We start from the raw sequence: 18204 nt of genomic DNA, 5'->3' as shown, positions 1-18204 counted from the left end.
GCCGGGGGATGGTCTGGCATGTATAATTTTTATTTATTTATTTGATAAATTGCTTAGTTTTTCAAATCATTTGGATTTAAATTACTTTTTTCTTTTAAGAAGTGAAAGTCCAGCTGCTCCTGTTACATGTGCTAGTGTGTATGAATCATATGTTGAAAATCCTTGTTTACTGTAACTCTGTCATTTAGAACAAGTACAATACTTTAGTCATACATGCATAGCTCCCATCTGTCTCTGATTTTGCCTCATATTTTTGTCCTGTCACAGGTAATTTTTTTTAAATTTTCTAGTAAGTCAGTGATGATTACAGTTAGTCAGCAATGCCAGAAATTAGAGTTTCATAGTTCTTAGTGTTCATAAAATGAATGCTGATGCAAAACCTGTTGTTCAATTAACTTTCTAAATTCATCACTGATTTGGGGCATTATTACCCTCTTCCCATTATTTTTGACTCTGTACAGAATTCTTGAATCAAACAAATTTAAACACATGCATAAAAGATATAGGTCCGTAGGTCCATAGGTTCATAACCCTAACCCAATTCAAGTACAGCTTGGACACTTGGATAGGGAACAGGAAATTCATCCCTGGTTTGGCACCTATGTCTCTAATGGACACAGGCAATCTATAAATGGTTCATCTCCCAGGCCCTAGCTTGTAAATGTTTCATCTCCCATGCCCCTACTTACACTTGTCAAGGGTATCAGAACTTGTTAGAAATTTGAGATGCATGGCTAGGCTTAAAAAGGCACTTGTGGTCATTAGCTTAGTAGACACCTATGAAACTATGAACCTATAAAAGATATACTGAAGTAAAGAATGGAACACCATTTATCTGACATGACTTTAGTATTAACAGCATTCATAATAAATTAGTATTATTCACACTATTTAGGAAAAAGGCAATAAAACTTTTAACTATACCATAGTTATTAATTTTAATTAGAACAGATTCAAACAGAATGTGTCAATTTTAGTAAATTAATAAATATAAAGTAATCAGAATTAAATAACATTAATTATAAAAGTTGCAAGACAAATTTTGCAGTAGATTTTTAAGAGCTGGTTAGATAGTGGCAGAAACCGTACAAATACATCAGTCTGGTATACAATTATGTCTTCCAGACAGTTAATCTAAATTCACCCATCAGCTGTTCAGGGTTTCTTTTATATTAGTCACTCTATTTATGTTGTTCAAGTATTTTATGTACAACTTTGAAGAAAGCAGAAGCATCACAGAGGAACACATGCGCATGTGTAATATTTAATGCATCTACCATATTTCTATCTTAAGTTATCTTAGATTGTCTAGCACCACTGTTGGTATATTGCTGGTACAGTAAGTAGTTTACCTTAGGATAGCTCCAGGAGCAATGAAATCAGTGAAGTCAGGTGTCCTGCTGCCATAAATTGGCTCTTCAAACTGAAAAACAAAATCGTACACAATTAACCACTGCTGCTGCCATGGGCTTTACCAACAAAACAGGATATTACTAGATTTTCTTCATAATACATTGTTTACTGTTTTGCTTCATTTCCACACTTTAGGATAATTTCATGCATTCCTGACTATAACAAAGCCTGAGTTGTTTTATTTATATTCTATATTGGTGTTTGCAGAATTCTGAGTGTTCTTTTTCATATCTGTCTCAAACACTCAAACATGCCTTTACAAATGTACTTATTTATCTGGTACAGAAAGGCACTTGGGTACAGTGTTCTTTTCTTTCTTTCTTTTTGCTCTTCATTTGAAGAGCTAGGCTGTAGATTGTCATTTTTTTTTGCTCTTGTGGAAAGAGATGAGGGGATTGTAAATTTAGTGGTGAATAATTGGTTGATTTACTGTAGGAATCCAATTGGCTTCCACGAAGACTTTTTTTTTTACGTTTGGTGAGAGTTACGGATGGGGTGGATTTGGTGTATGATTGTCAACATAGGTTTCAAGATTTCTAACTATGGGATCAGTTTCTGAGGGGGGGGTTGTCAATATGGTAGTTACATGGTGAATAGTACTTGCTGACAGATATAATTATAAACATTTTGACATTTAGTTTGAGTCCATAGTTTTGGCACGAAGTATTTGTTTGGGACATACCCTGATGGAGGATTATGGTGTCCTCTGGGGGAGTTTATAGTGGAACAAATATTACAGTCATCTGCAAATCTAGCGAGTCATCAGTCCTTCACATTAGTTTTGACCTCTGAGAACTAAATGTCAACCACAAGTTGTCCCAGGACTGAACCCATGGACTTAACATTTAGATGGGAAAGCTTTTCTATGATGCTTGACTGTAGGATGATGTTGAATGCCTTTTCAAGGTCCAGATAGACACTGTGCACCAATTTGCCTTTGCTGGAGGCTTTTTCAAAGAAGTCAACCAGGTTAAGTAGGCAGGACATGCCTTTGACAAATCCAGTCTGGGCTGGGTTAACAGTCTGTAGATCAGATGTATCCTTATTTGTTAGTTAAACAATGCTCCTTTCCATAGCCTTGCAGATGAGCCTCATCAGGCTATATTCATCTCTAATTACCAGGGTCTGTTGTAGCCCCATCTTTGTGCAAAGAAATGACTGTTGCTGTCCTCCACTCAGCTGGCACAAAGCCTGTTTTAAGGCTAATGTTGAATAATAACTGCATGGGTGTCTGAAAATCTATGTTTCAGACTAGACAGTAGGCAGCCTGGTATGCTATCTGGTTCCACAGACATAGTGTTCTTGGCCTTATATATTTCCTTCAGAACTTGCTATTGTAGATGTGAGCATTTTATCTGAGAATATTGACAGAGAGAGGAGAGAGGGAGTGAAGTTTGAGCAGAATATTCCACTAGTAGTTTGCCAGTGTCCTCTGAGTCTGAGTTTGTGGTATCATTTACCTTTAGCTCTGTACAGTGATGAGCATTGTTTCTGAGATTTCTAACACAGTTAAAGAAAGCTCTGTGGTTATCTTTTACCTTGGTAGCTATTTTTCTGGGCTTTGGTTGATTTGATCAAGATTCTGAGTTCCTTGTTTAGTTTAGCAAGACCATTTTTGGCTTCATGAGAGTAAAATTTATTTTTGTGTGCAATGAGTTTATTTCTTTTGTTATACAGCCTGTTTATATTAGGGTTCCACCATACAGGCTTATGTTTTTATTTAATTCAGCATTGTATTTATTTCTGAGAGGGACAGATGCATTTGTGCGACTACTTATGTGTGCATAGAACTTGGCAGTAAAAAATTTGCATAAGGAGTGGAATGATCGAGGTGGAATTTTTTTATGAATTTAATATGGTCAGGGTCTATATTACATGATCGAAATCTTAGGTTATCGAACACTTAAAGAGTGATCACAAAATATCGAACACTTAATATTGAAAACGGCCATTTCCACACAGGTAAAGAATGCCACTGGCCAAATAAAAAAAAAGTTATAAACATAAATAAACTGGGGGGTCTCGCCCCCACACCCCCACTAACTAAATATACCAGCTCTGAGATCACTCTACAGCAGAGAAAAAACAAAATCCGCATAATGGGCAAACAACTCATTTCCCTGTGTTGAAATGGCTGTTCGCAATTTTCAGACTTTGACATTTTGTGATCGACCTTTAGGTGTTAGATAACCTAAGGTTTCGATCATGTAATAGGGAACCATATGGCCATCCCTTAATTTTGTAGATTAGGCTTTGCATAGTCTCTGAATACTAATGTATTGGAGGATGCTTCTGGCTTTAGTCTTAAGGTGACAGTGACTAACTTGCAGTCTGATTTGACCAGGGAGGAGTTTACAATAGGCAGGGAGCACAGCTGTCCAATATTGCTAAGCGCTAAGTCCAGGATTTTATCTCCCCTGTTTGGGGTTTGGACTAAATGGTCTAGAGAGTTTGTATTAATGAACTTCACAAATCTATGAGCATATATGTCTGTGTATGTATAAGTCTCCAAGTTGATGGTGGGATAGTTGAAGTCTCCTAGGAGAATAGTATCTGACTTAATACACAAGGACATCATACTGGTTAGGCATGAAATATTGACCATGGAGGACATAGAGGGGTTCTGAAGTTTTCTATGATGTGATAAAAAGTTTTGTTGATAGTGAGTTAGTGAGAAGTTTCAAGTCATTATCATGGGTTTACATTCATTTAGTTGAAAATGGAATGTGTGATCGCGCTATTGTGTGACTGTAAATGGTGAATTTGAAAATGTGTCGGACTCAAAATATCGAAAATGGTTTACTGGAAACCAGGATTCAACCATTTCTGAACTGCATCACACCCCCTGCTAATTTAATATACTAACGCCGAGATTGCACTACAGTGAGGGAAAGGTGCATGTCCCAATCCCCACTACTGTGCGATCTGCACCTGGAATGCCTAATTCAAATAATCAAATGCACAATGGCATTCGCTCATTTGAATTTACAACTATGTGAGTCGACATTCCCAAGTCCTGCTGTTGTACTTTCATACTTTAGTCCGTCGTACAATGGACTCCCGACCTAATGAAGGTAAACCATTATCATGTCTATCTAGTCTAGAGGTGAGCTTTTTTTTTTAAGACTATAGAGACATCTCCTTTAGTACTTACTTTTAATGTGGTGGGCCTGTATAAGTGATAGGCATTGAAGCGAACCACTGATGTGGTGCTTTCACTGGTCTTGAATCAGGTCCGTGTGTGTGTGTGTGTGTGTGTGTGTGTGTGTGTGTGTGTGTGTGTGTGTGTGTGTGTGTGTGTGTGTGTGTGTGTGTGTGTGTGTGTGTGCGTGTGTGTGTGTGTGTGTGTGTGTGTGAGTGTGTGTATATATACATATATATACATATACATATATATATATATATATATATATATATATATATATATATATATATATATATATATATATTTTTTTTTTTTTTTCCAGGGTAAGAAGTGGTTGTAGGGTGTATAGATTTTTATTAAGCCTCCTGGCATTAAGCACAAATGCCTTAATGTTATTCTGATTATGTTTAGTTATGTTGGAAGTTTTAGAAGACTGACTTTGCCTAAAAAAATGGTACAATGGGGTGGGACAGGAATTTAGCCTATATATGGAAGCTTTGGCTGGGTACAGGCTATCCCTGCCAAAGCAATTTTGACTGTCTACCATCTCATCCTAGGCTGATATATATTGCACCACCTTAGAGGAATACCAGACTCTAAGTCAGTTGTTGAAGTCAACAATCTTTTAATTGTATTGCGGCATCATTCTTGGTGAGGGTTAAATAATATTCAAGGGTAGGTTCCCACATGCCACTGACTCATACTTCAAGAACTACATCTTGTCTCTCTTCATATAGTCCAGGGAGATAAATCTCAGATCATTTACACCCATGTGTACTAAGACTGTGTCATATATGTACTTGTTGTGCAGGAACTTGAATACTTGTGTGATCTGATGAATCCTGACCCCTGATAGGCAGCTCTCAACTGTGAGCCCTTCTTTGCATAACTGTGTGATTGCTTCATTCTTTCACAAGAAGAATTTGATCTTGATTCTTTCATAAGCAAAGTTCTATCATATGTGATGGTGATAAGAAATAACTAAACAAAGGCAAGAGGAAGATTTCACTTTATTTTACATGAATACAGATAGTTAGTCCACACTTTTCCTGTCTGTGTCCTTTTGCTCAGGCTGGCACATCAAAAAAGTACTTCCTCACTCCTATCCTGGCTGTGTATGACATTAAAATGGTTAATGGCTCCACTGAACTGCATCAAAGGCAAACAGTATTAGTGTTACGTTATCACACTTGCCTTTCATGTACTAGCTGGTAAGTTGCATGTTTAAAAAAGCCATATCCACATGTCTGTTGCTGTGAAATGGAAATGCAGAAAAAATTCTGACTAGTTTTGCAAGTTTCAGAATAACAAGGATGCTACTGATTCTGATTTAACAAAGTCCACTGGCTTATGTATAAAAACAATGGTTAAAAGCTCCACTGAAGCACACCAAATGGTGAGAAGTAATAGCTAGATACAGTACTAATGCTTCTGAAGGCAGGTGTGAAAGCAGTTATTTTTTTCTATGTGCTGCTGTCTATTATACCATGACCCCCCATTAATATTCCAAAACGTGCACGCTGATTGGCCAGCGTGCACATTGTAAATCGACTTATACTAATGGAAAAAGGTCCGTCGCCGGACTTTTCCATTAGTATAAGTCTTTAAACACTGTCTCGCTATGTTAAAAGAGTTTAACATAGCGACACAGGTTTAAAAAAAGCAACGGAGATCTCCGTTGCCTTTTTTAAAGCTGTCTCGCTATGTTAAACTCCTTTAACATAGCGACACAGTGTGTAAAAAGAAACGGAGATCTTGCTTTCTCCGTTGCTTTTTTTTTAAACCTGTCTCGCTATGTTAAATGGGTTTAACATAGCGAGACAGCATTAAAATAAGCAACTGATCTAGGTCAGGCTTCTAGAAATACTGAATTATTAGAATGCTGAATAGTTTAAGAAATGTGTCAGCAATGGAGAGATATTAAAGTGTTTTGACTAGCACTGTAAAATAAAAAGACAAGTAAAAATACTACCTTTGCCACTAGCCTAGTGGGACTAACCAGGTCAACAAAGGATAAATAAAAATAAGTAACATTGGGAAAAGGTTTATTGCTTCTGTTGTGCATTGGCACTATTTCTTTGCACAGACATATATTTGCGCACGCACACACATACACCCACACACACACACACACACATAAATAAATAATATATATATAAATGTATATATATATATATATATATATATATATATATATATATATATATACAGGTTCATAGGTAGGTACTAGGCTATCTGCCTGAAGGCATTTATAAGCCTAGCCAGAATGTGTTGGCTTTCACTGCCCCCTTAGATTAGTTCCCTGTGCCTCTGTACAGCAGAGCCACTGAAGTGATCCCCAGGGTAAACTTTCTGTTTCCCATCCACTCGTCAAGGTTTCTTTTGAAGTGTATTAGCAAGGAGCTCTGCCTAATGTAGATTGGGATCTTGTTCTAAAGCATGGGAAGTCTCTGGGACAGGAATCTATCCCTCCAGCACATCCTATTTACTGTTGTGGTGAGGTTTAGATCCCTAGAGCATGTGGCTCGAGGGGATAAGGTTTTCTTTAGGTGGAGCATGTCCATCAATTCTGGGTAGGACATGACCTTGTATGTCAGGCAGAGATTACCTCTGAGTAGGCGGTATGCAACCGAGTACAGCTGGAGTTTCTTCAGTCGAGCTGCATAGAGCATCTGTTTGAGGCCAGTGATCCTCTTGGTGAGGTACTTCTGTGATCTTTCCAGCTGTTGCAGGTGTCTTGTAAGGTACATCCCAAATGGGGAGTTGTACTCTATGATGGGTCTGATGAATGATGAGTAGAGGGGCACAATGACCTCTTTTGATCTGGCTGCGAACCCTTTTGTGATTAGGTAGGCCACGTAGAAGGATTTTCTAACCACTTTGGCAATGTGATTATCAAAGGTGATTTCTCAAAGTTTGTGGCTAGCACTTAAGGTACAGAGGAATCCCTCTAGGCTATTAAATATCAGATAACAGATACACACACACACAGACACACACACACACACACACACACACACACACACACACACACACACACACACACACACACACACACACACACACACACACACACATAAAGTAGTTTATCAGTGAAGGAAAAATGCAAGACAGTACATTTTTTTCCAACACTGCCTACATTTTGGAACTATAAAAATATCCCTGAGTATCAAACCACAATTTTTGCAATGTCAGGCAAATGATTGATTGTACAAGGTAATGTGGCATCAGGGGTAGCCACTAATGGTAAAACATTGGCTCTAGGTGATTTGTTCACATTGATTAATATTGATTTGGCCTTCTGACCCCTTGTAAAAATGGGAAAAGGGGAGTTGATGACAATGATGATTTCCTTGTGTACTGTATTCACACTTGAACTGAAAAGGAAGCATTTATTACTAAAGACATAATTGTGTATTGTAATGCCACTCACCTGCAAGCTTTAAAACTACTTTATTTGTTAAAATATCTCCAAGGAGCTTAGGCCTACCATAACCATTAATTGTCCTAGAGTGCTGACACTCCCTTTCTAAATGAGAAATTTCCTTGTATAACTGCTTCATGTGCTGTAAGGTGGGATCAAAGAGTTGTGATTTGCAGGACTCTGTATTTTGAATTGTCTGAACATTTCCTACCTCTATTTATGGGAACATTAACACTTCCTGATACTTGTTCCTGAGATCCAGCATCTCTTCAGCTGTGCACCAATTATGACTATTGAACAAGGCATTTTTTGTTTCTTTGGTCACCTTCTATGCTCAGGAATATTCTAGCCAGTGATACCAAAAAGGAAAAAATCCAAGTTCCCTGACTTTAACTGGCAGCCATTATGAAGGTGGTCTGTCTTTGTAGATGCTGAAATTGTCATATTTGAAACCATATCCATTTTTTTCCATTGCTTTTATTTCCCTTGGAGGGAGTTGGGCATACTGCCCTCTCAGCACAGATCATCACTACAGTAGTGTCCCTTTTGACCAGAGCCTCTTTATTTTCTACCTTGTTTGTGCAGATGGTGTGGTATTTGGTTCTCCCCCTAAATGTCTTGGTAGCACACACTGCATGTTAACATGGCACAGTTGTCAGCACATTAGCATTATACCTGAAGATTTCGGGTTGTAGTCGTAGATGGGAAGTGAGGTCACAAATGAAACTAACATGTGAGGGCAGCTTAACATAATTATGTACAGATAGCATGTGCTGCCCTCCCATGATACATAAACCAATCTGAAAAATAATTTATGGTTTCAACAATTGCTGGTACAATTAAAAAAAAAAAAAAAAAAAAAAAAAAACAGTAGTACCAAGACCAGATGTTGCACAAATAAATACCAGGCTACACAGCGGAGCTAAACATTTCAGACTGATATATAATTTTATTCTGTTATTAGATTTTACTATATCAAATTTTGAAAAATATAGCATCACATAAAGTAGAGTGCTTTAATCTTTTCTGGTAAAAAATAAAACCTTAAAATCTCCTGTTTTCATAAAACAGTTGTGTCTCAGAGTATATATTTAAGCATTTTCCAAGGGAACTGATATTTAGCACTTTATGTGTCTTATGCTTTAACATGATTTTCAGTTATGGATTCTTCAAAAAGGCATGATTCCATTTTGTATTCCTTTCATAGCAACATATCTTATGGAAATTACTTTTGAATAGTTCAAATCTGAAAAACAGAGGTATTAGTGTTAAAGGGAAGATATATATACTCTACATCATACCTATAAGATGAAGTTCAAATAACTTAGAAAATTTAGGCAGCATATCTCTGTTTTGACCTGCTTACTGCAATGTACTATGATCTTTGTGATTATTTTGTTTCTATATGAGATAGTCATTGGCTTCATCCATATTTCCCACAAGTGACACAAGCCATACTTGTCTTGCAGAATTTAAGTCAGTTGTAGCCATTCGTCTAAGAGATCCTTTCTATTTTTTAATACAGGGCAGGGGGTAACCATCTGATTGCTGGGGCTTGCAATGTCAAGTCCTGGAATGTACATACTAACTGGCCAGAAATCCAGACTTACTTATACTAAGTCCAAAATTGGTATTTCTCAAAATAATCCTTTTTCTAAAAGGCACAATGATCTCAGAGTTGGTACACATAAGTTAGATGGGTGTGGCGAGCTTGCCCCTCACATGGGGATGTGGAGAAACTTGCTGTATCTGTCAGGTCATTTTTTTTCTTTGGCTCCAAAGTTCTGTCAAATAAAGATATTTAGAAAACAACTGCTGCCTGACCAGTCTCTACAATACCAGTTTTGAAGAACCTCTTAGCAACAAATGTACATACAACATTTAAGTCCCTCCAGAGCCCAATAAATTAGGCTGTTTCATCTTATTCCATCTCTATAGTAAGTGGATAGCTACACCCATATAAAGAAAAGAGAAAATTTGGGCATAAGGGTAGTTTTTGATGTTATAACTGTCTCCTGTGCATCTAATGTTTTAAATATGTAACATGTTCCTTATTTGATTTTCACTATATCTAATATTTTAAATATGTAACATGTTCCTTATTTGATTTTCACTATATCTAATATTTTAAATATGTAACATGTTCCTTATTTGATTTTCACTATATCTAATATTTTAAATATCTAACATGTCCTCATTTGATTTTCACTATATCTAATGTTTTAAATATGTAACATGTTCCTTATTTGATTTTCACGATATCTAATGTTTTAAATATCTAACATGTTCCTTATTTGATTTTCACTATATCTAATATTTTAAATATCCAACATTTTCCTTATTTGATTTTCAATATATCTAATATTTTAAATATCTAACATGTTCCTTATTTGATTTTCACTATATCTAATATTTTAAATATCTAACATGTTCCTTATTTGATTTTCACTATATCTAATATTTTAAATATCTAACATTTTCCTTATTTGATTTTCAGTATATCTAATATTTTAAATATCTAACATGTTCCTTATTTGATTTTCACTATATCTAATATTTTAAATATCTAACATGTTCCTTATTTGATTTTCAGTATATCTAATATTTTAAATATCTAACATGTTCCTTATTTGATTTTCAGTATATCTAATATTTTAAATATCTAACATGTTCCTTATTTGATTTTCACTATATCTAATATTTTAAATATCTAACATGTTCCTTATTTGATTTTCACTATATCTAATATTTTAAATATGTAACATGTTCCTTATTTGATTTTCACTATATCTAATATTTTAAATATGTAACATGTTCCTTATTTGATTTTCACTATATCTAATATTTTAAATATCCAACATTTTCCTTATTTGATTTTCAATATATCTAATATTTTAAATATCTAACATGTTCCTTATTTGATTTCCACTATATCTAATATTTTAAATATCTAACATTTTCCTTATTTGATTTTCAGTATATCTAATATTTTAAATATCTAACATGTTCCTTATTTGATTTTCACTATATCTAATATTTTAAATATCCAACATTTTCCTTATTTGATTTTCAATATATCTAATATTTTAAATATCTAACATGTTCCTTATTTGATTTCCACTATATCTAATATTTTACATATCTAACATTTTCCTTATTTGATTTTCAGTATATCTAATATTTTAAATATCTAACATGTTCCTTATTTGATTTTCACTATATCTAATATTTTAAATATCCAACATTTTCCTTATTTGATTTTCAATATATCTAATATTTTAAATATCTAACATGTTCCTTATTTGATTTCCACTATGCTTTAATATGGCATTTTCTGCGTAATGTTCTGATAGCTGCATCTTTTCGTTAATCCTATTTTCAGATACTGAACACAGTAATGTATCATTTGCATAATTTACAACATGTTTTCTCATTTCTATTACCTTTGGTGTCTTTCTCAGGCTGATTTAGCATGTACAGTAAGGTGTTTGTGGAGAGGGAGAAGAGGACAGGAGTGGAACAAGAAAGTAGCCCTACTGTCTTTAGTGTCACTGTTTTTCTCTAAATCATTTGGTTATTCTTTTGTTCTTCATGGTATAACTTCCATATTACTTCTAGTGCTGCCCTCCTGATACTACAGCTTTTTTTTTATTTGCCTTTTTTAAATCATCCAAACGTCTTGCCTTAACATAAAGTGTAAGAGAAAAATAAACAACTACATAAATACAATCTTCCACTGAACTTGTTACCAGCTTCCCACAGCTTAGATAACTGTACCCATTTTTTGTATTTCTCCAGTTATAACCACTGCCATCCCTGTATTCTCTGAATGTGCACAGACTTAAATAAGTGTTGAATCTTGTCCAGCATCTTTGAATCTTCCTCATTTAAGCTTATTTTTTTCTTTTCTTGTGTCCACTTTTTGTTTTTTTTTATCTATTTTTCCTGAATAATGGCCACCTCATATAAATGTTATTATACATTTGTCATTTATACTTCTAACAAGTTTTTACTTTTTTTCTGTTTCTCCTCACTGGACTTCACATTCAAAGTAAGATATCCTTTCATAATATTTCCATTTGACAGTTTTCTTTTAACCCCATTCTTTGTTATTACACAGATTTATATTCCACATGAAAACAAATGAAATCCTTCACCCTTCACATCCAACAGTATTTCACTTTCACATACTAAAATATCCTCCTTTTCTCTCAAGCAGTTTGATTATTTACAGCCTGTATCTTTTCTTTTTCCTCCTTTATTCTTTATTTCCGCCTCTCTCTCTCTCTCTCTATATATATATATATATATATACGTATATATAGATATATGCAGATAGATAGATATGCACACGTACATACACATAGTTGGATCAAGTAGGAATGCAAAAATGTGTACTTTGCCTACTTTAATAGTTTACAGTCATCTGATACCCAAACCCCATAGCAAAGTTCAATATGATTATACAAATATCATTCCCTAAGTCTACTGACCTCAACATATACTTAAAAAAAGATTACAGCAAGGTTCTTTTTAATGGGACTACAACCGTCTTCTTCTTCTTCTTTTGGCTGCTCCCATTAGGGGTCGCCACAGCAGATCAACTGTTTCCATTTCTTCCTGTCCTCTGCATCTTGCTCTGTCACACCAACCACCTGCATGTCCTCTCTCACCACATCCATAAACCTTATCTTAGGCTTCCCTCTTTTACTGTTACCTGGCAGCTTCATCCTTAGCATCTTTTTCCCAATATACTCTGCATCCCTCCTCAGCACATGTCCAAACCAACGTAATCTTGCCTCTCTGGCTTTGTCTCCAAACCTTCCAACCTGGGTTGACCCTCTAATATACTTATTCCTAATCCTGTCCATCCGCGTCACACCCAGTGCAAATCTTAACATCTTCAACTCTGCCACTTCAAGATCTGACTCCTGCCTTTTTGTCAATGCCACTGTCTCCAACCCGTATAACATAGCTGGTCTCACTACCCTCTTGTAGACCTACCCTTTCACTCTTACTGGTACTCATCTGTCACAAATCACTCCTGACACTCTTCTCCACCCACTCCATCCTGCCTGTACTCTCTTCTTCACCTCTCTTCCACACTTACCATTACTCTGAACTGTTGATCCCAAGTACTTAAACTCATCCACCTTCCCCACCTCTACTCCCTGCATCCTCACCATTCCTCTATCCTCCCTCTCATTCACACACATATATTCTGTCTTAGCCCTGCTGACCTTCATTCCTCTTCTCTCTAGAGCATATTTCCACCTCTCCAGGGTCTCCTCCACCTGTTCCCTACTCTCACTACAGATCACAATGTAATCTGCAAACATCATAGTCCACGGAGACTCCTGTCTGATCTCGTCTGTCAACCTGTCCATCACCATTGCAAATAAGAAAAGGCCCAGAGCTGATCCTTGATGTAATCCCACCTCCACCTTAAACGCATCCATCACTCCAACCGCAGACCTCACCGCTGTCACACTACCCTCGTACATATCCTGTACCACTCTTACATACTTCTCTGACACTCCCGACTTCCTCATATAATACCACAACTCCTCTCTAGACACCCTGTCATATGCTCTCTCTAAATCCACAAAGACACAATGCAACTCCTCCTGACCTTCTCTGTACTTCTCCATCAACACTCTCAGAGCAAACATCGCATCTGTAGTGCTCTTTCCTGGCATGAAACCATACTGCTGATCACTAATCATCACCTCCCTTCTTAACCTAGCTTCCACTACTCTTTCCCATAACTTCATGCTGTGACTGATCAGTTTAATCCCTCTGTAGTTACTACAGCTCTGCGCATCACCCTTATTCTTAAAACTCCGAACAAAAACACTTTTTCTCCATTCCTCAGACATCCTCTCACTTTCCAAGATTTCATTAAACAATCTAGTTAAAAACTCTACTGCCATTTCACCTAAACACCTCGTTGCTTCCACAGGTATGTCATCTGGGCCAACAGCCTTTCCGTTCTTCATCCTCTTCATAGCTATCCTTACTTCCTCCTTGCTAATCCTTTGCACTTCATGATTCACTATCCCCACATCATCCAACCTTCTCTCCCTCTCATTCTCTTCATTCATCAACCCCTCAAAGTACTCTTTCCATCTGCTTAACACACTCTCCTCGCTTGTGAGTACATTTCCCTCATTATCCTTTATCACCCTTACCATTCTTCCTAAACTACTGAGACAGCAAGGAGAAATAAGGTTATTACAAATTATGTTCTAATTCCTGAATAGAAAGGAGTTTTACACAATCCCTGCAGCTACTTTCTTCCAAAGTACAAATTAACAAGAAAAGCTATATATTATGCATAAATTCCAAAACAGTAATAGTATATATACACTACTACTTCCCATAGACTATTATCAGAAAGCTTAACTTGCCTACCCTTAGACTACTTTGCTCCTCCATTTCTGTAGTCCATCTACACCTCTGCTGGTTACAGAGCAAACATACTATGATAGGATTATGTTCAAAAGCTAGCATTTACTCTTCCTGCTCTGTGCTGGTAGCAATGTATAGCATTTTTACCTGACATACATCCATTTTGATCTCATACACTCTGTTGCCAGGATAGTGTACCATCCTTATCTGACAAATTAATTCTAGTTACTTAAACTCTGGTGTCAGCAAGGTGTACCAGTCTTATCTGACAGATATCCATTCTAATCACTCACAGCTGTGGCGTACTATCCCTATCTTCTCACTTTCCTACACTCTTGTGATCTGTCCCATCTTCTTACATTTCTATATCACACTGACACTTCTGCACACCCTGGTGAAAGTAGGGTATCACCTTGTTTATTTATTGTTGTGTCTTTCGGCTTTTCCCGGTTAAGGGTCGCCACAGCAGAACTCCGGTCCGCTAATGATTGGCAGTAGATTTTTACGTGCCGAGTTCCCAGCCCTGACGCACAACCTTCAATGAAGGTACGCCCATTCATGCATGTCTTCACACAGAAGACGCTTTAGCTGAGAATTGAACAGGACAATGTCTTACTGTGAGGTGTATTGTCACTTCTATATACCCCCATGGTATTAACGAGAACTTAGTTACCCAAACAGTCTATTTTTGCACACTCACTGTCTTCTACCCTCTGGTTGTACTAGGATATGACTTATCTAAAATTACACCTTTAGCCTGACTTACCTCTGCTTTCCTTATTTACTTTCATTCCAGAGGCAATAGAGTACATCTTATCTATGTAAACAATAACCCTATCTATAATTCATCTGCATGCTGGTAGCTGTAAGGTGTTAACTTATCCACCTAAGTTGTCTAATTAAACGTTATCCTTTCATTCATATATACAGTACCTTTCCTGTACACTCCTATTTAATACCCCATAGCTCCTTATGGTGCCCTGTCATTTTTGGGTGCTGGTTTCCTTAACTAAGTGAGTTACCAAAGGCAAAGTACAATTAGCCATTGTACTCAGGTTGCAGGTGAAATGTATCTGGAGACCAACCCACTTAACTGGTTATCAAACTGCAGATAAATAAATAAATAACAAAATGACACTAAGATTGTTAACCTGGGATGTCCTGCAGTAGAGCTATCTATCACTGTTTCTTACTTGCTTTTGTTATTCTCTTACTTAATTCAAGTTTTTTTAGTAGCTGAGCGAGTTTCATATTGAGCTGCATGCTGTTAAATGTCATGGTGGCAGACAAAGAAATATAATGTCACTGTTCATGTAAAATGCAGAATAGTGAAAATATTGCTAGTCTTTTGATATAAATATGAAAGATTTACAATATTTCAATACATTCAATAGTATTTTGAAATCCTAGTGACTCAGAAACTATTGTATGGCATCAGGTAAAACCTTAAATGATGATTAAGAAAACTGCTGCTGATATTTGTACTGTGAGCTGCACATCTTGTTAGACATTCAGTGTTATTTACAGTTAGTTATATACATCAGCATAACTTTTTCAGAATTCTGCAAACAGTACAATAAAAGCATTCAGAAAGGAATCATTGTTGTCATGTGAAAGTTCAACGCTGCTTGATTAAAAGGTCTCTAACACTTGATAGGTTTCCTGTTCCAGTTCCAAGTCCTGTGATTGAACATCTTGGATTTATGAAGAAAGGCAAATCTAAAGGTGAACAATGAATGCTGACTATTTCTGTCCTCCTTTAAAGTTAATGTTTGCAGGGAAACAAGTCGCCCTGCTATCTCTGCAGTCTTGCTACGTATATATCCTATCTTGGACATGGCCATATCTCTAAGAAAAGAGAATACAGCAAGGCACAGCAATCTTATACTCGTCTCTGGGCAGTATTCATAGTCACTATACAGACATGTTAAGGCTAGCTGCGCTGCATGCAAATAAATGCAACTAAGCTGTGATTGATAGAGGCCACTTACACTAACAAATGATGGCCATAAATAAGCCTACGCAAATGAAGCGAGAATGAGATGCAAACAAGGAATGATATAAAACAGCATATGCTAATGAAGTATTCTCTAGACTGTTTGTGATTCATAGTGGAATTTTCCTGCTCTTTAGCACCATGTGCAGATATGTTATATAAAGAGGAGTCTCGCCAATCCTATCTACTTTGCAATTTGCAAAAATTCTTTCAATGGCTGCTAGTCTACTTATTTCAAGCTGTGAGCTGCTTGTTTTGGCTAAGCCAAAACTGCTTGCACCCAGCAGCACTCAGCAGCCAAGAAGGTGGTGATATAGATAGAAGATAACTCTTTATAACTTTGATAATCAGGAAATACCTGATAGGTTTAGACTGGAAAGGGACATTATAAGGATCAAAGTGAGAATGTATAACTCCCATTGGAGTACTGCAGGAATGTATGGATATCCTATCCCAGTGGATAGTAAGGTATTTATATTCCTCAAATATTTGCCATGGGGAGCTTTCGGAGACAGACCTGGGGAAACATTTGGCATTTCACAGGTTTCTGCCTTTTGAATACTGCAGCAGTTCCTGGATGTACTCTTGGCATGTGTGAATCAGTACATCTATTTCTCAGTGTCACCTCTGGACTGAGCCAGGACTCTAAATGCCTCTTATTGGGCAGCAAGTTTCCTTGAGGTACTCAATGCAATGGACTGCACCCATATTGCAATTAGGGCTCTATCGGGTCCATGGGGGAATGGTACCAGAATAGGAAGGCCTACCACTTCTTCAGTTCTCCAGTAGTGTGAGATGCATGGGTGTGCATCACCCATGTCTCTGCCCAACATCCTGGAAGTGTACATGACTCCCACATCTGGCACACAAGCTCATTGTACTGCCTCTTCCTGTATGGTAGGAGGACTAGTGGTTATGATATAAGTTCTATTTTTGTCCTCACCCCTTTCTCTCTCTCTCTCTCTCTCTCTCTCTCTCTCTCTATCTGTCATTTTTTTGCCTATCAGGTGATGCTGGATATCTACTGGACCCATGAGAAATCCAAACAGAGCTGTGGAAGACACCTACAGCAGATCCTTATCCCAGACCCATATTTTCATCAAGATGATCAGTTTAGATGCCTGGATGAGTGTGTGCGTGGGTGGTGTTTCCCTTCTTGTAAAAACACATAGAGTATAATTAATACAGGCATGCAGTGATATCTGTGGGCTCTGGTGTAAGGTTTGCTCTGACTGTTCATCTGACATTCCTTCGCATCTTTAAATAATTATTATTATTTTTCCAGAGAAATGACAGTCTCTGGGAGACATATGTGGAGAGACAGATATGTCTCCTAAAGATGACTGCTTCTCTGGAATTGACTTCCTAGTCACATAAAACAGAGCACCTCACTGACCCTATCCAAATGCAACCTAGATAACTAGATGGGAGACCAAAAATATGCATTCACTCCTCGGGTGGCACCCATGTCCCTCATGGACAGGGGTAGCCAGTAATGATCACAGACAAGCTCTGTTCAGAAATTCGTTCTGCGAACTACCCAGAAAGAAGTTGGGATTAACATGACTAGGCTTGTCAAGGCTTTATGGCTGCTATCCTAGTAACCTCCTATTATTTCAGAAGAGGTAGTCCTATTATTGTTTGTAAAATTCATGCCTGAGTGCTTACCGACTCTTGTTCAGTGATGTCATAAGGCATCACATAAGTAATAATCACATTTTAATTGTTTTGTACAAACAAATTCAGAATGTTCTCAAGTGGTACAATTAGTAAAAATTGTTAATTCAGTATTTAACGTGAGTTCATACCTTGCAT

General features: G+C 36.9%; 1 protein-coding gene across 3 annotated transcripts in view; it reads right to left on the bottom strand.

The window, feature by feature from the left end:
• The window catches only part of LOC122788685 (ABC transporter G family member 23-like), a 1725589-nt gene that overhangs the window by 849244 nt on the left and 858141 nt on the right, over nucleotides 1-18204 (bottom strand). For all 3 annotated transcript variants that reach the window (XM_044055583.1, XM_044055595.1, XM_044055590.1), the window contains exon 15: nucleotides 1353-1423. In XM_044055583.1, coding sequence (XP_043911518.1) covers nucleotides 1353-1423 — 71 coding nt within the window. The remainder of the gene's footprint in view (nucleotides 1-1352; nucleotides 1424-18204) is intronic.

This window comes from Protopterus annectens, chromosome 1.part2, assembly GCF_019279795.1.
Source record: "Protopterus annectens isolate FY-2018-M chromosome 1.part2, PAN1.0, whole genome shotgun sequence".
NCBI classification, from domain to species: Eukaryota; Metazoa; Chordata; order Ceratodontiformes; family Protopteridae; genus Protopterus; species Protopterus annectens.
The sequence above is the reverse complement of the archived record's forward strand: the minus strand, read 5'-3'. Positions and strand labels throughout refer to the sequence as shown.